This window comes from Gracilinanus agilis, chromosome 3 (assembly GCF_016433145.1).
Source record: "Gracilinanus agilis isolate LMUSP501 chromosome 3, AgileGrace, whole genome shotgun sequence".
NCBI lineage: Eukaryota > Metazoa > Chordata > Mammalia > Didelphimorphia > Didelphidae > Gracilinanus > Gracilinanus agilis.
The window spans coordinates 32,201,703-32,229,205 of NC_058132.1; the positions used below are offsets into that span (position 1 = coordinate 32,201,703).

The 27,503-nt window shown below is 41.3% G+C and overlaps 1 protein-coding gene across 2 annotated transcripts in view; it reads left to right on the plus strand.

Moving 5' to 3' along the window:
• Positions 1-27,503, plus strand: part of PRKCZ (protein kinase C zeta) — a 213,576-nt gene that overhangs the window by 19,729 nt on the left and 166,344 nt on the right. The window contains exon 4 of one of the 2 annotated variants that reach the window (XM_044667579.1): positions 8,568-8,655. The exons of the other annotated variant lie outside the window; for it this stretch is intronic. Coding sequence (XP_044523514.1) covers positions 8,568-8,655 — 88 coding nt within the window. The remainder of the gene's footprint in view (positions 1-8,567; positions 8,656-27,503) is intronic. 2 annotated transcript variants of the gene reach the window in all.

Consider the following 27,503-nt stretch of genomic DNA (forward strand, 5'->3'; position numbering starts at 1 on the left):
GTATAAGAGACAGCTCTCTCTCTCTCTCTCTCTCTCTCTCTCTCTCTCTCTCTCTCTCTCTCTCTCATATTTATATGTATAAAATGAAGGAGTTAGCTTTGGCGGCTTCTTGGTTCCTTTCTAGCTCTAAATCAATGATCCTCTTATTTTTTATAAATTCTCTAAGCTTCGGAGAATTTAAATAATGATAATGAGTGTTTCTGTAGCACTTTGAAGTTTGCAAAAGGCCTTACAAATATCTTATTTGATCTTTTTTTCCCTTTTTTTTTAAACCCTTACCCTCTGCCTTGGAATCAATACTGTGTATTGATTCCAAGGCAGAACAGCTGTAAGAGCTAGGACAATGGGGGTTAAGTGACTTGCCCAGGGTCACACACCTCGGAAGTATCAGAGGCCACATTTGAACCTCATCTCTAGACCTGGCTTTCAATCTACTCAGCTACCTGATTTTCTCTTTGGTTTGATCTTCACCTCTCTCGGGAGATAGATGCTTATAATATGTATGATCCCCATTTTGTAGGTGAGGAAACTGAGGCTGAGAGATCTTAATTGACTTGCCCAAGTTTGGGCAACTAGTAAGTGTCTGAGGCAGGATTTAAATTCAAATCTTTCTGACTCTAAGACTAGCACTCTTTATCTATTCAGCCTCTCAAATGTGAGTGATAGGGCTTGAACCCATGCCCTTCTGAGTCAGATCCTAGCACTCCATCTATCCTTAGTTCTTTCCAGCTCTAAAATTCTAGGACTTTTGAGCCTGTGGTATAAACCTCAGGCAGAGCTGTGAGGTAGATCAAATCAAGACCCAGTCATGATTGTTGGGTGTTCTATTAAGGGCAGTTTTCTTAAAGTAGCTGTCCTAAATGAGAATTGGGTGAGTTGGTGTCCCGAGAAGTGTCTCTCTTTGTCTCTGTCTGTCCTTCTGTCTCTACACACACACCTCTATATCACAAAAGCTCAGGAACACTGACAAGGGATGGGGCAAGTTGGGATGAATCTTAGGAATTCCCCAATGAACAATACACTCATTTGGTTAACGTTGTTCTGTCATTGAACACATTGTTTCCTCTGAATCAGTCCCATCCATGATATGATGTACCATCTCCCTCCAAAGCTTCCCAGCCCTTCCCCTTAACTGTCTTTTGTCCTTACCCTCTTAATTCTCAGTCCCTGGTAATTCCCTCCTTTCTGATTTCTCTGATCCTGGATTGGATGGCTAGAAGAAAGTAAACCTGGGGCTGCTTGAAATTCATGCTTTCCCCCTCAGCCCAGCCATTCCCTATCTGGCAGTCCTTTCAGTTAAACCTTTGACTCTCCATCAGGTTCACTACTGTAGCGATTGCCCATTCTGTTCTCCTTCACTCCTCACACATCCAGTCATTCTCCACCAGCCCTCACATACCCTTAAATCTCCCCTTTCTGTAATGACTTTGACTTTAACTTGATTTGAGAAAATTGAGGCTGCCTGACAGTAACACCCTTCCGGGCCTTCTTCCATGGCCCAGCGTTTCTGTCTCTTCTTCTTTCATGTTCTCTTCTCTTGGCTTAGAGATAGCAGCAGCTTTCTCTGCCCTTCCAGGGTATATGGGCATATTCTTTCTTGACTATGATTTTGGTTTTCAAAATAGAAAATATCAAATACATGATATCAGGACCTTCCCTTTTATTCTGAAGAAAAGAAGTATATTTCTTCTTTTCCTAAAGTTAACTTCCTTACATTTTCTCCATCTTTTCTCTTTCCGTCTTATTGGTCCACATATATTATTGGCCTGTCCCCTTGTGATCTGTCTCACTTTGTCTCACTCATCTCTCTGGATGCCTTTTCCTGTCCCTCTTTCATCTTCAAACTCTTTTTTAGCCAATATTTTCCCTTATACGAGACTTAAGTCAGTTCCTTCTTCAAACAAATCCCTTTTCTACCTCTTCCCTAATTCTCTCCCTCTGCAAACCTTCCCAGGACCTTTCTTTAACATTTTTTTAAATTCAAAGCTATTTTATTTTCTCAGTTACATGTAATAATTTTCAACGTACATTTTCCAAAATTATAAGATCCAAATTCTCTCCCATCCTCTATTCCCTACTCCTTCTCAAATATGCTGAGCAATTTGATCCGAATTAGACCTATATTATGCAGAACATACTTCCATAAAACAGTAAATAGACTAATGTGAAAGATAGTCCACTTTGGTCTACAACTGACTGAAATAGTTTTTTCCCTGGAGGTGGATTGCATTCTTTGCCATAAGTCCTACAGAATTGTCATGGATTATTGTATTGCTGAGTAGCTAAGTCTTTCTCTGTTGATCATTGTATAATATTGCTTTTACTCTGTTCAGTGTTCTCCAAGTTCTGCTAATTTCACTCTGCATCAGTTCATGTAGGTCTTCCCAGCTTTTTCTGAAATCATCTTGTTCATCATTTCTTAGAGCACAATAGTATTCCATCACCAACATAGACCTTTGTATTCATTTAAATTATGGTGGTAGGATTATAGGTGCAGAGGTGAGGTCATACAGTATAACTCCCTTATTTTTACATATGAAAAAACTAAGATCCAGAGAGATTAAGGGTCTTCTCAGGTAATAAAGGTAAAGTGGTGGGGATTTGAAACCAGATCCAGTTTATTTCTGGTGTACCACCTTGGATTCATTCTTTGAATTCTCTTGTGTTCAACACTCTTGATCACTCCTTTCTTCTTCTTCCCTCATTTATGTTCCATCACATTGCCCCCTACTTCATGTGAAATATTGGAATCAGTCCTCAGTACTACAGTTTAGAAAGGACACTGAAAATCTGGAGGGTGTCCAGAGGAGGGTGACCAAGATGATTGAGGGTCTTGAGTTACTGTTATATGATCAGTTGCTGGAATTGGGAGATGTTTGGGCTGGAGAAGAGAAGACTCAGAATGGGTTAGGGGATTCACTTGCTGTCTGTTTTTGTTTTTTTGAACTTATTTTTTCAGTTACAGGTAGAACAATTTTTGATAACTGTTTTCTTACATTTTAGGATTCAGATTTTTTCCCCCTCCCTCCCTTTGCTCCTCCCCATCAAGGCTGTAAATAATCTGATATTGGTTATGCCAGTGCTTTCATGCAACACATATTTCCATATTGCTCATGCCATGACAGAAGAAACATCACACATGCGTAAAAAACTCATGAAGGAAATATAATGCAAGAGGTCATGCTTTGATCTGCAATCAGACTCCAACAGTGAGAACATTTTCATCATGAATCTCTTGTTGCTTTTTTTGCTTGATAATAGTTTAATCTTTCACAGTTGATCATTGTATAACATTTCTATTATTGCATTGCTCTCCTGGTTCTGCTCACTTCACTCTGCATCAGTTCATAGAAATCTTTCCATGTTTTTCTGAACTCATCCTGTTCATCTTTTCTTAAGGTGCAATATTACATTAGTGCAAACATTTCATTACAACCATATACCAAAACTTGTTCATCTTAAGTGATGAACAGCTGCTCGGTTTCCAATTCTTTGCCACCACAGAAAGAGCTGCTAAAAAGATTTTGGTACACGAAGGTCCTTTTCTCTTATCTCTTATCTCTTTGGGATGTGGACTCAGTAGTGGTATTGCTAGGTAGAGGGAGATTGTAGTTTTATTATGGACCTTTGAGCCTGGTTCCATATTGTTCTCCAGAATGGTTGTATCAGTTCATAGTTCCACAACAGAGTCATTAGTGTTCCAATTTTTCTACATCCTCTCCAACATTTGTCATGTTCTTTTTTGGTCAAGTTAGCCAATTTTATAGGTGTGTCTCAATGGTTTTAATTTGCATCTAGTGATATAGAACATTTTTTATCTGACTATAGATAGTTTTAATTTCTTCCTCTGAGGACTGCTTGCTCATATCCTTTGGTCATTTTTCAGTTGTGGAATGCTTTGTATTTTTATAAATTTGACTCAGTTCTCTATATATTTGAGAAATAGGCTTTTGCCAGAGATACTAGCTATAATTTTTTTTTCAAATTTATTGTTTTCTTTCTAATCTTGGTTGCATTGGTATTGTTTGTACAAAACTTTAAAATTTAATGTAAGCAAAATTATGCATCTGATTTTTTTTGTGATGCTCCCTGTGTCTTGTTTGGTCACAATTTTTTCCCTTATCCATAAGTGTCACAGATAAAACTTTTATGTGTTCCACTAATTTATGGTGCCACCTTTTACTTCTTGTTCTTCTATTTTGACTTTATTTTGGTATAGGGTGCAAGATACTGTTTTCCAGTTTTCCCTGCAGTTTTTTGTCAACTAGTGAGTTTTTGCCCCAAAAGCATTATCAAATAGTAAGCTGCTATGGATATTAATCATCATGTTTCGTTTATATAGCGTATTCCATTGATCCACCAGACTGTTTTGATGATTGCCACTTTATAGTATAGTTTGAGGTAGGAATGATCAGGCCTCCTTCCTTCAAATTTTTATTTCACTGATTCCTTTGACATTCTAGGCCTTTTGTTCTTCCAGATAAATTTTGTAATTATTTGTCTAGTGTTATGAAATAATTCTTGGATAGATTGTTTGGCACGGCACTGAAAAAAGCAAATTAATTTAGGTAAGATTGTCCTTTTTATTATATTGGTCTGGCCTATCCATGAACAATGAATGTTTTCTCAATTGTTTGGGTCTGACTTTATTTGTGTGAAGAGTGTTTTGTAATTGTGTTTATATAGTTGCTGGGTGTCTCCCATTATTTGGAGGGTTGTCCAGAGGAAGAGAGATCAGATTTATTCTTCCTGGCCCTTCAGGCAGAAATAGGAACAATGGTAAAGAAAGTTGGAAATTTAAGTGGGAGATCAGGGAAAACTTCTAGATGATTGTTGTTTGTTCTTTGTTCAAAGATGGGATCATGTCTTGATTCACATGAATTGGTTTTAAGTGAGTAGAGCTGCATAAAGACAATTGGACCCACTTTAAAATGGAATGGGCTGCCAACAGATTTGGTGGGTTCCTCCTCCTAGGAGATCTTCAAATGGCCTGGTTAGGCATTTGTTGCCTGTGATACCTTGATCAGGTCTGGGTTGGACTCACTGATCTCTGAGGTTCCTTGGAATTTGGAGTTTCTGGAGGTCTCCCAGTTGCCAGTGTGTCATTCCCTTCTCTAAAGAAGTCACATGTTTAGTAAACATAAACTTAAGTTCATCATTAACTTGAATAAGACAACAGGTCATTTATAGTATTTGTTGTTGAATGTTCTTTAAGCAAGGCCTTATTATCATGTGAGTTCCTTTCAGAGTAGAGTAGCACATGTTATTCTTTGGTGTTTATATACACATACCGTATTGTTTTGTGAAAAGTTTTAAGTATAGCATTCAGCTTTGTCTCATTATTTTCAAAGATCAAAGTGAAAAACTACATTTCTCCTTAAAATAGGCTTCCAGTAAAATTAGCAAGCTGCCATTGCAGCGCAAGTTTCCTCCAGTTTTGTAAAATCATGGATACTTGGGAATGGACTGTGTTTGGTGGAAAGTTGGCTCATATTAGGTGATTTTGTGATTTTTTTTTTTTAAATTGGCTCCAGCATCAAGCCATGTAAAAGTTGAAATCTAGTGTGGATCTGGTTCGCCAGATTTCTTTCTCGGGCTTTTTAGAAAGCTGCGAAACACATTTATTTATTGGCATCATACCTGAAATAGTAATTATCAGGTTTTTATTAATAGATAAATCAAAGGAGGGGGAAGTAAAGAGGGAGGGATTTAGAATAAATGAATTCTTAGAATCTTTTTTTCCCCAAATGTATTTTTAAAAATATTTTTAGTTTTGTTTTCTTTGACAAATGAATTTAAATGTGATTCTCTGTTTGGAAATTAGTAGATGGAGAACCTCCCTAAGAACCAGAAGACCTAGGTTTAAGTCCCACTATATAATGTGCCCCTGGGCAAGTTCTGGGCAGAATATTATAAATTGCAGAGAACTCTATCAACTCACATTGATAGAAACTAGGAATTTTTTTTTACTAATGATAGATCCGAACCTTAGCTGAAAAGACAGAAGAGTGGCAAGGGCTAGGCAACAGGTTAAGTGACTTGCTCAGGGTCTTGCAGCTAGGAAGTGTGTGAGGTCATATTTGAACCCAGGCTCTTCCTTCAGAAAAGGAAACCCAGGCTTTCTTTTCTGACTCCAGAAAAGGAACAAAATCTTAAAGCGATATCTTGAATATTCTCTGTCCTTCCTCCCCTGCTCCCCTTTTTCTTCCAACTTTCTTAAAAACAAACAAACAAAAAAAAAACTAAACAAAAACTGTCCAGTATTTGTCCCTGAATGCAAAACTGAGTGTATTGATAGTGAGAAGTTAGTGTTTCTGTCTGGTGCTTATTTGTTTGAGAGCAGGGGGCTTGCTGGTGTCTAATAGCAGAAACTTCAATAGATTGAGTCTCAGGATTGCCAGCTTTTTAATGACCTCTCTCTCCTCCTCCTTCTTGACTTCCTTCCTGCTCACCTTCTCTCTCCCTCCTCTGTGCCTTTCTCCATCATTTCTAAGAGGTAACATTGGAGTAGTGGAAAAAAACCTTAGAATCCAAAGCCTGGATTGGCTTTCTCTTCTGACATTTACTAGATGAACTTTGGGAAGACCCTTGTTTTTTTTTTTTGATCCCTCAGTTTGCTTGTTTGTAAAATGGGGTAAGGAATTCTTCCTTACCTTTACTTTAGGGGACCAGCATGACACATGTAGAACACAGAGTGCTTTGTACAGATCATAGATGTAGGGCTGACCGAAATCTTGGAGATCAGCAAGCCCAACACTGTCATTTAACAGATGAGAACTCTAAAGCCCAGAGGGGGGAAGATTGACGTTTCTGAGCCACATGGAAATGCCAGAATCAGATTTGAACCCTGGTCTATTCCAAGTCCAGTGTTCCTAACCACTTTACCATACTGCCTCTAGAACAAAAGAAGGGTGTGTGTGTTGGACAGGGTTCTAGACTTTAAAAAGAGCTTTTACCTTCTTAGTATTGATTCTAAGACAGAAGAGGGTCAAGGGCCAGGCATTGGGGTTTAAGTGACTTGCCTAGGATCATGTAGCTAAAACCAGATCTGAACCCAAGTCTTTCTGACTTCAGCCCTGGTGCTCTAGGTACTTTGCTACCTAGCTTCTAGACTTTTCCTTAGTCCTAGTATCCTCACCTGTTGCTTGGCAGCATTTCTAATTCAGTCCACTAGTTACTTGCCATTTTTAAAGGTTCTTATAGCCTGGATGAGTGGGTAGGATTGCATGGGTATCTGTCCTCTCCCCTTCCTTCCCTTCCCTCCCTTCTTGGGTTTGCTACTTCCCCCCAATCCCCTCACTGGGGAAATGAATGTGCCACAATAAGCTGAACTTGTATTTTTTCTGGTACCCATTGCCTTTTAGTTGATACCACTGGAGGGGAGGGATGGTCCTCCTTTTTTAGCATCCTTCCCTTTGTCTGTCTTATAAAATGTGATGGCAGAATGACATCATACTGTGACATTCTTGTGGTCCCCCTTTCCTAGGTTTGTTTTGGCGGCCACCTGGTCTCCGCTTGCTTAACATCAGTAAGAGTTGTTTTTTTTTTTTTTTTTTTGTCATCTTGTTTTTTTATTTTCAACGTGTCCAAATTCCCCGGATCTCTCTTTTCCTTTCCGTTGTCTTTTTTTTTTTTTTTTTTAAACAGAGAGCTCTTTCCCCCTGCCCCCCTCCCCAAAGTTGGGGAGACTGCAGAAATATTTGTTTTTCTGTGACATCAGCTCCTCACCATCCATGCCATGTTTTAGTTTGTGCCTCAGCTGCTTGCTACAGCCTCCCCAGGGAGCCAGTACCACCCGTGCCTGGATACATGAGGCAGAGATGTGAACAAGAGAGAACAGGATAACCAGTCTTCCATTAGCCTTTAACGTTCAAGCTCTTTCTGCCCGTTAGCCCGGGTGTCTAGTGGTAGCCCAACGACAGCATCTGGGACCTACGGGAGAGGGGTGGGAAATGTGCCCTTTTTTACCTGCTGCACAATAGAGTCCAAAAAAAAAAAAAAAAAAAAAAAAAGAAAGAGAGAGAGAAAGAGAGCAAGAGAGAGAGAGAGAGAGAGAGAGAGAGGGAGAGAGAGAATCTCATGCTGAGGAAGCCACCGAATAAAGGCCAGTGAGTAATGCATGTGTCTTCTGGGTATTCTGTGCCTTCCGTGAGGTTGCTGCTTGCCTTCGCCAGTGCTGTGTGTGTGTGTGTGTGTGTGTGTGTGTGTGTGTGTGTGTGTGTGTGTGTGTTGTCTGTCGTCTGTGTGCAGTGCAGGAGAGCCAAAATGCTGACTTCTCTTATCATATAGTTGCCCTGGGCCTCTGGTCCTCCTTTGCAACCACAGATTGTTACAAATGCAGATAGCTCCGGTGCCTCCTGCGTGCCTGTGTGTGGGGATGTGGCTGCTGGAGCCCCTCCGAATAATGTCGCCTGGAATGCGGTGAACCGGCTGCTGGTTTGTTTGTTTGTTTGTTTTTTTTATTATTATTATTATTTTTCCACACACCCCCCTCCCCCAGCAGAGGAGGGAAGGGGGCCAGCATTTCCCCCCCTTTCCTTTTTTTTTTTTTTTTTTTTTTTTTAAAGAAAAACAAGGCACAGGAGGGACCATGCCCAGGGAGTGATGCTCCTGATAAGGGATTAATGAAGGAAATGTATCCAAAAAGGACTGGCGGTATGTGATCTGGAACGGAGGCCTGCTAAAGACCAGTGAGCTTGCTTGCTTGGATTTTTCCTTTTTTTGGTTTTGTTCTGTTTTTTTTTTTTTTTTCTTTTCCTTTTTGCAACCCCTTCAGTGGCCACCCTTCTCCCTTCCCCTCCTCCCTTCATAAAACAAAACAAAACAAAAACAAAAAAAAGGCTGGGGATCATCTTGAGGCATCCGTTGACCTAGTCACCGAATGGCTGCTGCCCATTTGATATTTGGTTTGTGACAGATGTGTTGTGTAATGTGATGGATCTGCAAAGGAGACACACACACACACACACACACACACACACACACACACACACACACACACACACACACACACACACGTCTCTCCTCTTAATCTGCATTGCTGTAGCCAGGCCAATCAATAGCAGGCTTTCAGGGTAGAGGATGGAGATGTTTGGGAGCTGGGACTCAGAAATTCCAACGATGATGCTCGATATTGGGCTGCTGCCACCATCAGCTGATTTTCCTGGGGAAGGAGCGGACCCAGAAATCCGGGGGAGCTATTAGTATTCCTCAGCCTTCCCATGCAGGGGCTCGGGAATTTGTGGAATGTTTCTGTTTGCTCTTCCGTCCATCAAGGATGTTTATGGGCACTTTGTTGTTGCCTCAAGTTGTTTTAAGATGCTGGCATCTTCCCCCGGCGCTTTGGGGATCCATTCTGGCTTTTGGAAGCCCCCCATCTCAATGCCTATCTCTGGTGCTCTTCTGCTTAGTCCTAGGAGATATTTTGAGGTTGTCTATGGATGGATGGTGGGGAGATACCTTTGAATTTCATCTTTGGTCTTTTGGGGGGGGGGGAGGGTCATCCATCTTGGCCAGTAATAAAATAATAATGACGATCCACTAGCGGCTCTTCTGTGGACTTGCTGTGTGTGTGTGTGTGTGTGTGTGTGTGTGTGTGTGTGTGTGTGTGTGTCTCTCGTGGCCTGCAAATGCTGTGCTTGTGAGGACAGGATTTTCCCTTCATTTGTACTATATTGGCAACAGTGATTAGGTTATTCCGAGCACGTGAACGAGTCCCCTCCCCCAGCGGAGGCAGGAACGAGCGAGATCATAGAGGCAGCTTGGAAGAGAGAGCTTGGATTGCGTTGGGGAATTGGTTTGCTGGGGAACCCTCAGAGGAGAAAGAAAGAAGGTTGGGGTTTATTGGTCGACCGGACTGAATTTTTAAGGGTGGGGGGGTGGGGTGGGGTGCAGAGAGACTGGGCTCCTCCAAGAGGAGGAGGAGGAGGAGGAGGAGGAGGAGGAGGAAGGAAGGAAGGAAGGAAGGAAGGAAGGAAGCAGCTGTGTCATGGTTTCTCAAGAATGTCCGTCAAGTCTTTGCCTCTGTCTTTTAACGCACCCCACGTGTTTGGAGTTCGTGTTTATGGGAATCCTGGAAATATAGGTACCGATGGACCAGAAGGGCTTGGGCCTCTTGGGGCAGGAATTAGGTTTGAGGGATTCTCCTCTTCGTGGACTCGTCAGCTTGAAGAGTCTGTCAATGTTTTGGATGACATCCCCTCCCCCAGCCTGAGTGATGAGAAAATGAGAAATGCATGTGTGTATGGATTACGTGTGTTTGTTTGCTCGTAGGTATGTACGTGTGATTATTCATGATCCATTTATTTTAAAATTAAATTTTGTTCTCAATTTACTGAGCATCTCTTTTTTTTTTTTTTGAATCCCTCCCACCTCCTCCACTTGGAGGGGGAAAAAGAAGAAGGAATGAGGAAAAAAAAACGTGTGTCTGTTTTCAAAATAGTGAGGGGGCAGAGTGGCCCAATCCTTGCTTTGACTCGTTTTCCCTTTCCCTGAAAGATCCTGCAGTGTTGTTTCTCAGGCTCTGGGGATGTGGAGGTTCCAAGTCGATTCTTGTTCTCTGCCCAGTCCTGAGTCTTGCTTCTCTGGTGTGGAGTCGAGGGCTTTAGTCAGCGATTTTCTTGGCTTGTCCCCTTCCCTTGGTTCACTAATTTAGGACATGAGGTCAGTTAACGGCAGGCAGCTGCCAGTAGAGACAAGCTCCCAAGCTCTCTCCTGGCTGAGGGCTGTCACCGGTGGCTGCCTCCTCAATCCAGGGAGATTGGATAATTAATTTTGTTAATCCGTAAAATTAGATTGAGCAAGCTATTTCACCTAGCCTGAGCCTTCAGTTTCCTCATCTGGAAAATGGGAATAATATTCACAATAATGATGTTGATAATACCACCTAGGGTTGTTGCAGGAGATTTGTAAGGCGTTCTGTATGTAACTGCATAGATCAGCTATCATTATCATTATTATCATCCAGGACAGAGTTGGTAGGAAAATTTAGAACCTCCTCGGGTATTATTCAACCATTTACATCAGGTTCCTTAACTGTCTGGATCCTAGGGGAAGGGCCAGTAGATTAACATTCATTTAATTTGATGTTTAAGAGCTTGTATTTAATTGTTTCCCATCTCCCACATCAAGCAGAAACAAGCTCCTTGAGGATAGGAATTATTTTATTTTGGTCTCTGTCTCCTCAGTCTCTGGCATCCAAAAGGTAATTAGGTGGCACACTGAGTCTGGAGTCAGAAAAGACTTGAGTTCAAATCCAACCTCAGATGCTTAGCACTTGTATGACCTTGGGTGAGTTTTGCTTAATCCTTGTTTGCCTCAGTTTCCACAAGTGTAAAATGGGGATAATAATAGTACCTATCTTTCAGAGATTTTTTTTAAAATCCTTACCCTCTGTCTTAGAATTGGCACTAAATATCAGTTCCAAGGCAGAAGAGCAGTAAGGACTAGGCAACTGGGTTTAAGTGACTTGCCCAGGGACACATATCTAGGATGTATCTGAGGCCAGATTTGAAACCAGGACCTTCCTGGTTCTCTATCCACTGAACCACCTAGTTGTCCCTTCATAGGATTATTGTATGAATGAGATGAGATTTATTTGTAAAATACTCTATAAATATTAGCCATTATTATGAATAGCTGGTTTTAGGAGCCACATCCCTCAGCTTTGCCCTTAAGTAGAACAACATTCCTTGGAAGCAATACTGGGGCTGAGATCAATTTATGCCCTTTGCAGGATTGTTGGGAGGGTCAATTGAGATAATTGAAAAGGTGCTGTATAATGCAAATTATTGTAATAATATAATATAATATAATATAATATAATATAATATAATATAATATAGGTATCATTATACAATAGGAGATTAATAAATGCTTGTTCTATTGAATTGAATCTGGATACTGATGAATATATATATATATATGTATATGTATATATATATATATATATATGTTTTTTTAAGCCCTTACTATCTGTCTTAGAATCAGTACTGTGTATTGATTCTAAGGCAGAAGAGTGGTAAGAGCTAGGCAATGGGGGTGAAGTGACTTGCCCAGGGTCACCCAGCTAGGAAGTGTCTGAGGCTAAATTTGAACCTAGGGCCTGGCACTCCATTCACTGAGCCACCTAGCTCCCCCCAATGATTGATACAGATTTCATTAATATGTGAATTCCATGGTGATGAATATGTTGAAGGCTTCCATCTCTTCCACTGTGGACTTGCAAATCAAGGAGTCCTTTCCCCACTTTTCCTGTTGCATTTGAACTGATTTAAGGCAAATCGGCTAATGGTGTTTTGGGGAGAAATTTTCACTTTTATTGGAAACGAAGCTCAGATTCTTAAAGATTTCTGAGCCTCAGAGTGTGGAATGCCAGATGCTTTTCACAATGGGTATGCCTGGATCCCAATAACTGGGTTACAGTAAGTCTTTGTCTGTTTCTTGACTGTGAATTGTGTGCCCAGCCCTCCCCAAGGCTCTGTGGGGAACAAAGGGGATAGATCTTCTCCTCCCAGACCTCTGGGTCCTGAACATCCTTGGAACAAGAGTGAGCAGTAGAAGCCAGCAGAACGTAAGCTTCTTGAGGGCAAGGAGTGTTTAGGGTTTTGTTTTTCATTCCTGCTCTGAATTAAGCTTGTTGTGAATACTTGGTCCTTGGTTGGTTGATTGTTGGTATCGGCCACATTGATGAAATAAATAGGTGACTTGGACCACCACGGCGCTGACAACTAACACTTCCATTTTCCCTCCGCGAATTCTGTTGTGGAGAAACTTCCATGATTGTAGACCAGACAGTTGGGAGTACATTTGAGGAAGTGCATGAGGGCATTTGTGATGACTGTCCCCAAATCATCTGACCATAATAAACCAATGACCAACAGTGGATTCACTTGATCCCAGAGCTCATGAGATATTTCCTATAAGAATAAACCAATTTCTATAATAGACTCATCGAATTCCAAGGTTGGAAGGGATCTCAAAGAACACGTTCCAGACCCTTTTCTTAAATGGACATTCATTAATGTCTGCTGGAGATAAGACCCAGTGGAAAGGCGTCCTTAGAGATGGGATTACCCATGTTATTGGTCACTGAAATATCTAGCTCACACAAAGGCTTGCGAAACTTTCCCCTTATAATACTTTGGTTCGATAGTAAATAAATGCTGAGGGCTTAGCCTGGGCTTTATTGTAATTTCCATACATCTGCCTGGTTAATATGTATGAGGTTTTAGGAAGCCGGGTCAGCAGTTTGGGGGTCTGGGCACCATAACTTCCAGGGACGAGCTCGGGCCAGGTGACTTAAACTCGGTCATCTCTCATCAAGGATTTCGGAAACACGCTATGTGTGCTTAGCCTATGGAAAGTTTCAAAATCGTTTACTAGAATCCAGCAGGAAGGAGGAAGGCTGGGATGAGGGGCTTAATTTGCACTTCAGTGTCAACAATGACTTTTCAATGAGTGAAATATAGATATATGTTTTAAATGTCGATTTTTGTCCTTACTTCCTTTGGCAAGTGTGGGTATATATGAATAAGAGCATGGGGACAGAAAAGAAAAATGAGCAGTAAGCTGAGACCAACCAGCCGGCCAAAAACCCGAGAGACTGTAAATGGTTGTGTTTGTGTCTGGCTATAAGCACTTGTACTTACTTAGCAAAGCAAGGCAGCAGGGCAGTGAACAGAGGAATGGTCTTGCAGTCAAGATGATTTGAGTTCAGTGCCTACCTTGGATAGATACTGACTGACCGTATGGATTCTGGTTCAACGTATAGGCTTCTCTAGAGTTTTTGTATATGTTGTTCCTAGGGCCTAGGACAATGCACATCTCATTTTTGTATGTGGTGTCCTCAGCACCTAGGACAGTGCTCAGCACACAGTAGGCACTCATTACACTACTTTTGTTTTTAGTTGGACCATCTCATTTTTGTATATGTTGTCCTCAGCACCTAGGACAGTGCCTGGCACATAGTAAGTACTCAGTATACAACTGTTCTTTTTAGTAGAACCATCTTATTTTTTTATGTGTTGTCCTCAGCACCTAGGACAGTGCTCAGCACACAGTAGGCACTCAGTACACTACTTTTGTTTTTAGTAGAACCATCTAATTTTTGTATGTTGACCTCACCACCTAGGACAGTGCCTGGCACATAGTAGGTACTCAGTATAGAACTGTTGTTTTTAGTAGAACCATCTCATTTTTGTATGTTGACCTCACCACCTAGGACAGTGCCTGGCACATAGTAAGTACTCGGTATAGAACTGTTGTTTTTAGTAGAACCATCTCATTTTTGTATATGTTGTCCTCAGCACCTAGGACAGTGCCTGGCACATAGTAGGTACTCAGTATACAACTGTTTTTAGTAGAACCATCTCATTTTTGTATATGTTGTCCTCAGCACCTAGGACAGTGCCTGGCACATAGTAGGTACTCAGTATACAACTGTTTTAAGTAGAACCATCTCATTTTTGTATATGTTGACTCTAGTATCTAGGACAGTGCCTAGCACATAATAGGTACTCAGTACATGACTGTTGATTTTAGTAGGACCATCTCATTTCTGTATATGTTGTCCTTAGGACTTAGGATAGTACCTAGGACATAGTTGGTACCTAATAATACACTATCGTTGTTGTTGTTAAGCTCATACCTTCTGTCTTAGAATTGATATTGACTATTGGTTCCAAGGCAGAAGGATAGTGACTTGCCTAGGGTCACACAGCTAGAAAGTGAAACCAGATTTGAACCCAGGACCTTTTGTCTCCAGGCCTGGTTATCAATCCTCTGAGCCTAGCAGCCTCACTGTTCTTATTTTTAATAGGGTCCATCTTATTTTGTATATGTTGTCTCCCATACCTAGCACATAGTAGATGTCTAGTACATTAGCATTGTTGTTTTAAAGACTGGATGTCTCCTTATCTTGCCCAGTCTGGGAGTACACAGGATAATCATGGGCCAGAGGCTACTATTGAATTTTGCATGAGCTTTGACCTGCTTTGTTCCCACCCTGAGTCAGTTTGCTTATTGGTCTCACCTTCCCTCTGCTACCATGTTCATATTGAACACCACATTACAGATGCCATATCATCTTAACCTATTATGTCTTGGAACTCCTGAGTTCAAGAGGTCCCTCAGCTTCCTGGGTAGCTAGGATGACAGGTATGGGGTGCCATGTCCACCAAGAAGTAGCTGTTAAGTTGAATTGTTGAATTGACTTTGTGACCAGGAATGAATCACTTAATCTCTTAGTGCTACAGGCAACTATCTAGGAATCTTGGTGGAAAGCAATTCCACGCTGGGAATTCCCTGTATAGATAGAATCAGAAGATCATTGCTTGAGAAATAGGTCATTTAGTCCAATCTCCTCATTTAATAGATGAGGTCCAAGAGAAGTTCTGCAGGCTGCTCCAGGTCATACTTGAAGATTTGAACCAAAGTCATTTGATTCTATTTACTGTACTCCCTCTTACCATTTCCCCCCTCCAAAAACTCACACCTGAAGTCGATACTGGAAAGGGATCCCAGGGTTCACCACCTGCCCACTGGATCCCTGAGATCATGCCCTGGAGTTGCTGAGCCACTGAACTCTGAACTCTGGTGTGATGAAGCCTCCATCCTGTTAATTCCAGCCATGCGCTGGCTTGCAACCCTACCCTCATGGTCCTCTCCTACCTCTGCTCTGAGCACTCTACTCAGATCAGCACTACCATTGCCTCTGGAAATGCGGCAGTGGCTTACCCCATTGGTACACTCACCAAATACGAGTTCCCAGACTTCCCCAGCTGCCATTTCCTCCCTGTTAGATAATAAATTTCTCCAGGGCAAAGATTACTTTGCTTTTATATTTATATCACCTGTGTTTATTACAGTGCTAAACAAATGCTTTTCCTTTCATTGATTCTTTTTTTATTCATTCACTTCCTAGTCCAATGACTCTAGAGTCCACGAACTTCCAAAAAAATTGGATAACTATGTAATTGGTATTATATAGTTATTATAATTATCCTATACATTTAATGCATTACTTTGAGAAGGGGGCCATAGACTTCTCTTGGCTGCCAGAGGAGTCCATGATAAAAACATATCTAGTCCAACCAGATCTGCACCCTAGATCTCATCCAACCTCTTTTTAAAAATTTTATTCTATTTTTTTAAGAATCCTACCTTTCATCTTAGAATCAATAATGTATATTGGTTCCAAGGCAGAAGAGTGGTAAGGGCTGGGCAATTTGGTTGAAGTGACTTACCCAGAGTCACACAGCTAGGAAGTGTCGGAGACCAGATTTGAACCCAGGATCTCCCATCTCTGAGCCTAGTTCTCAACCCACTGCCCCCTTTCCCTGTCCCCCATTTATTTATTTTAAACCTTTACCTTCTATCTTAGAATCAATATTGAACATCATTTCCAAGGCAGAACAACAGTAAGGGTTAGGCGATAGGAGTTAAGTGAGTTGCCCAAGGTCACACAGCTAGGAGCTGGATTTGAACTCCTTACTTCCTGTCTCCAGTTCAATCCATTGAGCCACTTAGTTGCCCACAACTTTTTTTTAAAGAGGAGGAATCTGAGGGTCAGAGAGGTCAAGTGTATCACCAAGATCAGAGTGGTAGAAAATAGCCAAGCCTTTAGGGCAGCTGGGTAGCTCTGTGGATTAAGAGCCAGGCCTAGAGACAGGAGGTCTTGGGTTCAAATCTGGCCTCAGACACTTTCTAGCTGTGTGACCCTGGGCAAGTCACTTAACCTTCATTGACTAGCCCTTACTGCTCAATACATAGTATTGATTCCAAGATGGAATGTAAGGGTTAAAAAAAGAAGATAGCCAAGCTCAGATGAGAATCTCTCATTCCTCTTTTCACAGTATCTCAGGATTGGAAGGGACTTGAAGTCATGGAATCCAATATGTCCCTGAAAACACTCCTCTGCAGCATTCCTTGCCATTTTCCAGATATGTCATTGATTACATTTAGCAGTGTCTCCATCCTCATGGTTTTCTGGAGCCGTTCTTATTTACTGTATCATGCTATAGTATTAAGGAGACATTGTTGTTGCAATGTCACATTCCTACCACTGATGCCTTTTTCTGATACTGCAATTTCTCAGTACAAGTTTTGGCAAGCCTCTACTCCTAATCCCATCCCAGCTACCGTAGAACACCCCTTTAGCCCCCACTGTGGAACAGCAAATAAAGTGTACTACCTTAGGAGTCCATCTCTGCCAAGAGGGAGGTGTTTGTAAAGTGCTTAGAGATACTGTTCACTCATATTCAACCGTATGTGACCCCGTGGACTTTCTATTCTTGTATTTTTCCTGGTGAAGATACTGGAGTGGTATGCCTTTTCCAGTGTGCCCCCATTTTACAGATGAAGAACTGAGGAAAAATAGGGGTTAAGGGACTTGCCCAGGGCACCTAGCTAGTGAGTGTCTGAGGTCAGATTTGAACTCAAATTTTCCTGAAGCCTTAGCATAGTGCCTGGTGCCTAATACATTCTATACAAACACTTATTCCTTTCCCTTTTCCTTTCCCTTCCCCAGTCATCAGTCATCTGTAGTCAAGGCTGGTCATTACACTGACTCTGAGTTCTGATGCATTGGGGTTGTTTTCCCTAAGTCATGGGAGTCATCCATTGTGAAAGCTGTTCCTTTTCTTCCTCCTGCATCAGTTCATGTAAGTCTTTCTATGCTTCTCTCAAGTCTTGCTATCCATTACTTCTGACTGTTTTTGTCTTTGTGTTTCCTAGTACCTAGCACCATCAGTCCATGGTATACAGTAGGGGCTTCATCCATGCCTGTTAATTGAAGTCTGAGCATGTTAACATGCAAGTTAGTGCCTCTTTAGGACCATAAGGTACAGAGGAGGTACCCACTGCCTTGGTAGAAGGAATTTCCTCATCTAGGAGTTCCCTATATCAGTGAAATTACAGATCTAGACCATATCTCAAACTCTAGCACCAAGCATCCCGGTAGGTATAAGGGATAAGAAGATAATACAGAAGGGTAGCTCAGTAGATAGAGAGCCAAGCTCAGAGATGGGAGGTCCTGCGTTCAAATCTGGCCTTAAATACTCCCTAGCTGTATGACCCAGGGCAAGCCACTTAACCCCAATTGGCTCTTCCTTGGATCCACTACTTAGTATTGCTTTTAATACAGAAGATAAGGGTTAAAAAAAAGACAGGGCAAAAAAAATCTCCAGTCCCTACCCTTAAGGAGCTTCTGTTCTCTGAGAAGAAGGTTTAAAAAGCTGAGAGATGCAAAATTCAGTTTTTCACTTGTTCCTTTTCTCTTTGTCTCTGGTTCCCCAGGGCTGTGGTAGGCTGTTGGGTTGGTTTGTTGCCAGTAGGATGTTGCTTTCTCTTGGGGAGCCTAAAGAAGAAGGTCAGGTAGCTTACTCAGAGGGTCTGTGAGCAGCTAATTTTGCAGGAGCCAAGAGGATTGGAGCCCCTTTTGTACAGCCATGGGTTGTATTTGTGTAGAGGTCTTGTTGGGTTCTTTGGGTTGGTGCCAAGTTCTTTCTGCTGAGCAGAGGCTTTTTGTTGTTGTTGTTCAGTATCTTGCAGCCTGCCCCATTAAAGCCAGAGATTATCCTGCCTCTCCTAAGGCACTGTTGCCCAGTGGTAAGCCACTCTGGTCTTAAGGGTCTTCACAACTCCAGCTGAACCTGGGAAGTGGAAGTGGGAACTTCTTACAGTTCTTCAGCCCTATGCACAGCAGTTACTTCCCAGGCATGGGTGGAGTGAATGTACAATTGAGGACTTGGTCCCCCCCATCTGACAATGACTTGGTGGCTGCGTAAAGTCCATTGGGTTTCGCTGCTTATTAGGCTTTTAAAGAGAGACTGTGCACGTTTGCAGGGTGGGGATTGCAAGGAAGGCTTGCTTTTTCTTTGCTCTAGTGATTCTGGTTTGAGGAGGCACTCACTCAGCTTTGAGGTCTCCCCCCTTTCTAATATTTATCACAGACTCTCAGAGTTGGAAGGAGCTTTATCATCAGAAATTATTTTCAGAAAGACCGAGGTTCAAATCCTATCTCAGATATCCATCAGGACTGGGATTCTGGATAAATTACTTGATTAAACTAAGCCTCAATTTCTCTACTGAGCACTGGCTGTGCAAAAAAAAAAAAAAGGTGGAAGTACCAAAAAGCATTGAAATCAGAGGATCTGAGTGCAAATTCTACCTTCCTCTTTGTTGTGAAATGACAAGACATTTTCTCTCCCTAATCCTGAGTTTCCTCATCTGTAAAGTGATGGGTTTGGACTAGATGCCTTTGAGATGTCTTTCAATTCTAGAGTTATTATCCTTTGAGCCATCCTCAGAGTGGATGCAAGAGAAGTGGGGGAGGAGGTATGTAATGTCTTACAAATATTAAAGCACTATTGCAGCAGGATAGAATGTTTCACCTGATACAGGAAGACCTGAGTTCAAACCCAAACTTAGATACTTATTAACTCTGACATTAAACAAATTACTTTATTTCTGTCTGCCTCAATTTTCTCAGTTCTAAAATGGGGAATAATAATGGCACCTACCTCCCAGGGTTCTTATAAAAAGAAAATGAAATAATATTTGCAAAAATGCTTGCAAACCTTATAATGCTATATATATATAAATGCTATTGTTGCTGCTTGCTTTTATTATACTTTGGTCTGCCCTGGACAAGGAATTTCCTTTATGGCATAGGAGCATTGATCTAGATCAGTACAGCAGTAAACATTTTTTTTTTATTTGTTTACTTTTGTTTAAACCCTCATCTTCTCTCTTAGAATCAATACTGTGCATCAGTTCTAAGGTAGAAGAGTGGAAAGGGCTAGGCAATAGGAGTTAAGTGACTTGCCCAGGGTCACCCAGCTAGGAAGTGTCTGAGGCTAAATTTGAACCTAAGGCCTGGCACCTAGCTGCCCCCCTATTTGTTTATTTTATTTTTTTTTTAACCCTTGTACTTTGGTGTATTGTCTCATAGGTAGGTGGAAGACTGGTAAGGGTGGGCAATGGGGGTCAAGTGACTTGCCCAGGGTCACACAGCTGGGAAGTGGCTGAGGCCGGGTTTGAACCCAGGACCTCCTGTCTCTAGGCCTGACTCTCACTCCACTGAGCTACCCAGCTGCCCCTATTTGTTTATTTTTTAAACCCTTACCTTCTATCTTAGAAGAGATAATAAATGTTCAGTTCAGAAGAGAGCAAAGGGCTAGATGATTGGGGTTAAGTGGCTTGTTCAGGGCCACACAGCTAGAAAGTATCTGAGATCAGATTTGAACCCAGGACCTCCTAGCTCAGTGATGGGCAGCCTTTTGAGCTTGGTGTGTCAAAATTCACCCAAAAAACCCAAGCATAACTCGGGTGGTGTGTCACTTCAAGAAAAAAAAAACACCATAATTTCATGATATTTATAGTTAAATAACAAAAATGTATAATCGTAATATATAACTGTATTTAATAAACCAAAAATAGATAAGTTAATATAGGTAGAATTGTCATCTATAGTGCACAGAGCGTCTGCACTACTCTACAGCAAATGTTTCATCCTCGGCATGTGGCCTCATACTTCTCTGTGTGTGGCCGCGTGTCATCGAAAATGGTTACGTGTGTCATAGGTTTGCCATCACGTCCTAGCTCCAGACTTTGGTGCTCTGTTCATTGTGCTACCTAGCTGTCCCCAGGAAACATCTATTAAACACCTTCTACATACCAGGCATCCCATTGGGATCAGTCATTTATTAAGTATGTACCATGTGTCTGGTACTTTAGTCCACACGCATTTATTAAGTACCTACTGTGTGCTAGGCTCTATATCATGTACTTTGAATACAAAGACAAAATTAAACAGTGTTTGATTGATTGATCTTCTAAAGCACACATAAAGATACTACACAATAAATACAAAGTCATTTGGGAAGGGCAGTAGTAGGACCGGTGAGGGATTAGGTCCAGGGCTTATAAGGATCTCAGTGACTTTAGTCAACCAAGAATTGCCTCCACACAAGTGGGCATCCACCCTTTGTATGAAGCCTCCAGGGAAGGGAGCCTCTTGAGGCAGGTCTGTGGGCTTCTGGACAGCTCCAACTGTCAGGATTGTGTCTACAAATGACTGAAACCTCCAGCCCTTGTTCCTAGCTTCAGAGTCTCTGGCTAGGAGAACCAGGTTGATCCCTCTTCTAGGGAACAGCATTTCACTTACTTGAAGACAGAAATTCTTCCCCAACCCCACCGTAAACTTCTTTCTAAGTTTAAATATCCGCACTCCCTCTGATCACCCCTCACGTACACTGTAGTGTGCTCTCAGAGCCTTTCACCATCACAGGCAAAAGAGTGAGCTGATCTGATAACCCAACCTTTGACTGCCATTGGCTGTCTCACAATATTTAGTGTCGTGTGGAAGAAGGATCAGCTTGAGAGGACAGAACAAGAACAATGGAGGAAGTTCCAGAGCAGAGACCGATTTAGGCTCCATGCCAGAAAGACCTCAATTAGAGCTGTCTCAAAAGTAGAATTGGGGTGGGGGTGGGGGGCAGCTGGGTAGCTCAGTGGATTGAGAGCCAGGCCTAGAAACGGTAGGTCCCGGGTTCAAATCCAGCCTCAGAAACTTCCCAGCTGGTTGACCCTGGGCAAGTCACTTGACCCCCATTGCCCACCCTTACCACTCTTCCACCTAGGAGTCAATACACAGAAGTTAAGGGTTTAAAAAAAAAAGTAGAATGGGATACTCCGATGGGTCGCTGGGATTCCTCATTCCTGAATGAATGCTGTCAAGCTAATTGCAGATTGTTGCTTATTGGTATGATCTTGGGCAGGTGTCCTTAACCTGGGGGCTATGAACTTTATACAAAAACTTTTTATTAATAATATATAATTATTTAAAATTTTATAACTAAATTCCACCACTATTGAGTTTCTTTGTAATCCTATGTGTTCTATTTTTATACATTTGAAGACATTCTGAAAAGGGGTCCAGAGGCTCCCTCCACCAGTTTGCCAGAGAAGTCCATGACTCAAAAAAATTAGGACTCCTCATCTAGAGGGTATTTTTGTTCATGTATTGGTTGAACTGAATCACCATTTGGGTCCTCTTTTATTAGGCAATTTTGTGGTTGCTGTCCAAGGTCCTGCCTAAAAAATGTGGAAGCCCAGGACTGAATAATACACCCAAGATCTAGTCTGATGGTGCAATTATTGGTTCCCCAGTCCTGGGCTCTTACTGGAGTCAAAGTTCACATTATTTTTTTAGCTACTATATCACACTTTTAATTCATTTTGAAGCTCACAAAAACATTTAGGTCTTTTTGGACCAACTACTCTCTGCCATGCTTTCCCCATATTTTACTTGAGGTTGTTTTTTAATTTTTAAACTCAAGAATAAGATTTTCCCCTTTTCTAGTCTCATTACACTTAGCCCACCATTCTAGCACATTGAGACCTTTGTAAATCTTGACTGTCATCCAGCCTGTTTACTTATCCTGACCAGTTTTGTGTCATCTTCAAATTTGGTCCATTTATCATCTGTGACTTTATTTAACCCGTGGATCAAAATATTAAAATAGCTTAGGGCCCAGGCATTTGAAGACCCCTAGTGAGAAGAACCCATGATTTTCCAAGGCAGCCCATTTGACTTCCTTCTTTCCTCCCTTCCTCTCTCCTACCTTCTGTCTTAGAATCCAAGAAGAAGAATGAGCTAGGCAATTGGGGTTAGGTGACTTGCCTAGGGTTCCACAAGTAGGAAGTATCTGAGGCCAGATTTTATTTCTCCAAGTGTGGCTCTTTAGCCCCTGAGCTACCTAGTAGTTTCCTCATTTGACTTTTGATAGAATTAATTTTAGAGAATTTCCCCCTGACATCTGGCCTCAGTTTCTCTCTTTACAGTTTCTACCCATTGCTCATGATTCTACCAGATAAGGACAGTGTAACAAGATTTGTTTTTCTGCCATATGGTAACCCTTCAAAACTTGAAGACAGCTCTCAGTGCCCCTGAGCATTCTCTTTCAAGACACTTGGTTCATTTAGTGAATCCTCCTCTACCTTATCTGGCCATTTCTGCCTCTATAGTCCCTCTCTCAGGACTCCTAACTGGTAGCCTTGCTTGAAAGCTTTCTCCGATCTAATCTATCTTTCACACAAGTGATAGAGTGATTTTTTGAAAATTTTAGGTCTGTAAGCACCAGGGGGGGGGACTCCCTGTTGCCTCCAGGATAAAATATGGGCAATTCTTTGAAAGGTACAGCAGTTATATCTCACTTCCCTTCCTGAACTATATAATTCAGCCAAAATGGCTTTCTCTGTTCCTCATGTTTGATACTCCATCTCCTTTTTGTATGTTGGTCATGTCCAATGGCTGGAAGACCTCCCTCCTTAATTGTACCTTATATATTCCCTTTTTATGGAACCCAGCTACCTTATACCATGCAGAACCAAGTTCTTGATCCCCTTAGCTGCTAGTGCCTTCTCCCCTGACTACCTTGTATTTATTCTCTTCATACAGAGTCCCCAAAGTCTTAGTTTCATTTTAAATTTCAATAGCTTTGAACTGCCCTAAGAATTTTGGAACACCTTGTATTTATTTATTTATTTGTTTGTTTGTTTATTTATTTATTTGTTTTTTTTGGGTGTGTGCTTATGTGTGATGGGACAGCCAGGTGGCATAGAGTGGATAGAGTATTGAATATGCAATTAGGAAGACTCATCTTCCTAAGTTCAAATCTAGTCTCAGACACTTACTAGATGAGTGACCTTGGGCAAGTCACTTAGCTCTGTTGGCCTCTGTTTCCTCAGTTGTAAAAAGAGATAGAGAAGGCAATGGCAAACCATTCCAGGGTCTTGGCCAAGTAAACTCGAGGTGGGTTCATGACTAAAATGACTCAAAAAAATATATATGTGGGGCAGCTGGGTAGCTCAGTGGAGTGAGAGTCAGGCCTAGAGACAGGAGGTCCTAGGTTCAAATCTGGCCTCAGACACTTCCCAGCTGTGTGACCCTGGGCAAGTCACTTGACCCCCATTGCCCACCCTTACCACTCTTCCACCTAGGAGCCAATATACAGAAGTTAAGGGTTTAAAAAAATTAAAAAAAAATATATATATGCATATTATTTCCCTGGTAGAATGTAAAGGCTCTTGAGGATAGGGACCAGTATCACTGCTGTACTTAGTAGGCATTTAACAAGTGATGATTGATTGAAATGGCAGGCTCTCAAGGCCTCCACACCATCTTAGTTCCTTTCCTCTGTTTTCCATTAACCCATCACTCTAGATATGGCCTTCCCAGGGCAAGGGAGAGCAGAACTTTCATCTAGAAACTCTTATTCCTCTCATTTAAACCAAAAGATTTCATCAGCTCATTTGTCTGAAATTATATTTGATTATTATATTATAATATATATATTATACTGCTGACTCCTTTTTAACTTGTTGTCCACTAAAAATGCCAGATCTTCTTCAGAGTTGATAAGAGACCACTGAGAATTGGGACTGGTATGTGCAAAAAGAGACTTGGGGTCTTAAATTCAGCAAAAGGTTCCATTTCAAGTCCATGCTTAGATTAGCTATCTTATTAACAGTCTTACTAGGTGAATCACTTTTCTTTCCTGCCTTGGTTCCCTCATCTATAAAATGGGGATTAACAGTATCTTCACCACCAATAGTGGAAAGAATACCTTGTAAATCTTATAAAATGTCATTTAGTTAGGAGGTAGAATTTATTTTATCATATTGGTAAATAAGAACCTAGATCCTACAGGGGGAAAATGATTTATGGACCACCAAAGTAAAATAACTTTCCTGAATCAAGCTTGTGATTTAGTTTATTTTTTTATTTAGAAAATTAAATTAATCTGGTTCAAATTTATGATCCAAACACTTTTAAAATGAATCTATCAGGGCAGCTGGGTAGCTCAGTGGATTGAGAGTCAGGCCTAGAGACGGGAGGTCCTGGGTTCAAACCCGGCCTCAGCCACTTCCCAGCTGTGTGACCCTGGGCAAGTCACTTGACCCCCATTACCCACCCTTACCACTCTTCCACCTATGAGACAATACACCGAAAGTACAAGGGTTAAAAAAAAAAAGAATAAATAAATAAAATGAATCTATCATTGAAAAAAAAAAAAAGCCTGTTGTACTAGAGAAATTGATTCTCTAGCTGCTCCTAGCTAATACTTAAATTGACTTTTTCCATTCCCAAATCTAATACAATTTATCAATATATACATTTGAAATATCCCTCCCCGATAGTCTGGGCTGAAAAGAATATGCTAGAATATCCTTGTTTGGGCTTTTCCATATCAAGCAATTGATTTAACAGCAACAAGAGTTGGAGGCTTTTGGAGATTTGATCCAGGAATGTTTGAGGTCTGCAGAGAAGAAATATGGTAGCAGGTCCTGAGGAGAGTCAGTGAGATGGCGAAGGGGTCTGGTGGTCAGGCCCTTTGAGGACTGTGCCTGGCATAAAATAGCCACTTTTTAAATGTTTGATTCTCCTGGATTAAAGGATCTAGAGATGTTTAGACTGAAGTAGAGGGGACCAGTGTAGCTGTTTTCACGAATTTTAAAGGGCATTTTCCATCTGAAGGAGAGAATAAACATATTCTTCCTCCCTGGATGGAAAAAGAAAACAAAACTAGGAGCATTGAGGCCCGTTAGAGAATGTTGGGGAGAAATTTGCTACTAATCAGGTCATTCATTAAAGCATTTGTGTGCCAGCTATATAGACAAGAACCTGACCTGTGTTAGGTGCTGATGATACAAAGGCAAAAACAACCACAATAAAAATGCCACCTTCTGATGTGGAGAGTGAGGAGAGGCATTGGATAAGAATTGGGGAGGAGGGGTGAAGGTTGGTGAAGGTGGGACATCTGGAAAGTCTTTGGGGAGGCAGTGGGTTTCAGCTGAGCCTTGAAGGGAGCAGGGATTATGAGACAGAGGGAGGTGAGGGGGAGAATGCATTCCTACAATGGGAGAGAGCCAGGAATGTGGAGGTGAGAGATAGATAGAACAGAGTGTTTGGAGAAAAAAGCAAGCAGGCCAGTTTAGAGAGTGCAGGCTAGAACCACAGGGTGAATCAGTCAGTTAATTCACAAACTTATTATTAAGCACCTACTACGTGCCAGACAATCTACTTACTAGGGACTGTAAAGGACTTTAAGTGCCGACCAGAGGTGCTTATTTTATCCTAGAAGTCATAGGATGAAGTGAAAACTTTTTGAAAAAGGGAGTGATTTGTGGAATACTGGGCAGCTATTTGAAGAAAAGATTAGATTAGAAAGGGGGAGAGATGCCCATCCCTGGAGGTTTTTTAGCAGCAGCTGAATAACTATTTGGAAGGTGTCTTACAGAAATGATGACTTTTTCTTTGCTTTTAATTTGTATATTTATAAACACACACACAGAGGCAGTTTTCCCTTCCACATTGTTGGGGGGTCGGGGGGTACAGTGCCCCCGCAATCTGGAACATCCAATGTACAATTTTCTGCCTTTCCTGCTTCTTTTTTTAAAACTTTTTGCTATTTTAAGATTAAAAAAACAAATTTTGCTTATTTATGGTATTAAGTGATAAATATGTTGATATTTTATAGTATTATACATATATTTTATGCATTTCTGAGTTTGTAAACTTTCTCTATGGCATCTACCAGCTTTTGCATGTCATCTATGGCTTCTGCAAAACTGCCAAAAAGTTACCATTCAGTTTTATATGCCAACCTATGAAACTGTAATGGGGCAAGTAGTAATGTGGAAGGGATACCTGTGTGTGTGGGTACGTGTGTGTGTTTTCTTTTTTGTATCACCTTCTTTCCCCTGTGTAGCCCTACACACTGTAGAAGGTATCTAATCTAGGATGGTTTGGTTGAGGACCTCTGAGAATACTGTGAACCTTTCAAAGATTTTAGGACCTGAAGAAGTAGGTTTCCAAACACCCTCCGCTCTCGGACTCATCTAAATCTAGCTAAACTGTGGTGAAACCAAAGATCCCTTTGTTTAGTCTCGGTTATACTTCTTTTATACTGTACAGCCTTGACTTTCAATAGTGACATTAAGCCCTGGTTCAGGGCATGTCTCCAGCCCTTTAATTAAGGATTCTCCAGACAGGATACAAAAGCATGTGATTATGTGACCCTGCTCTCCGTGGAAGCTTCCATGTCCCGGTGGGTTTGCTCTTGAGACTAGAAAACAGACTTTCCTTTTTTCATCAATGGTAGTGTTTTTCTTTTCCTTTGGAACTGCTTGGGGCACCACTGTTTCTTCCTTTTGACCAGTGAGGGATGAGAAAAGTAAGCAGATTTGTTAAAGATTTCAGTTTTGTTGTAGATAGTAGGATTGGACTTTGGGGGCAGATACCTGGGTCCAAATCTGCTTTTATGTTACACTAATTCTCTTCCTTCCTTCCTTCCTTCCTTCCTTCCTTCCTTCCTTCCTTCCTTCCCTCCCTCCCTCCCCCCTCTTTCTTTCTTTCTTTCTTTCTTTCTTTCTTTCTTTCTTTCTTTCTTTCTTTCTTTCTTTCTTTCTTTCTTTCTTTCTTTCTTTCTTTCTTTCTT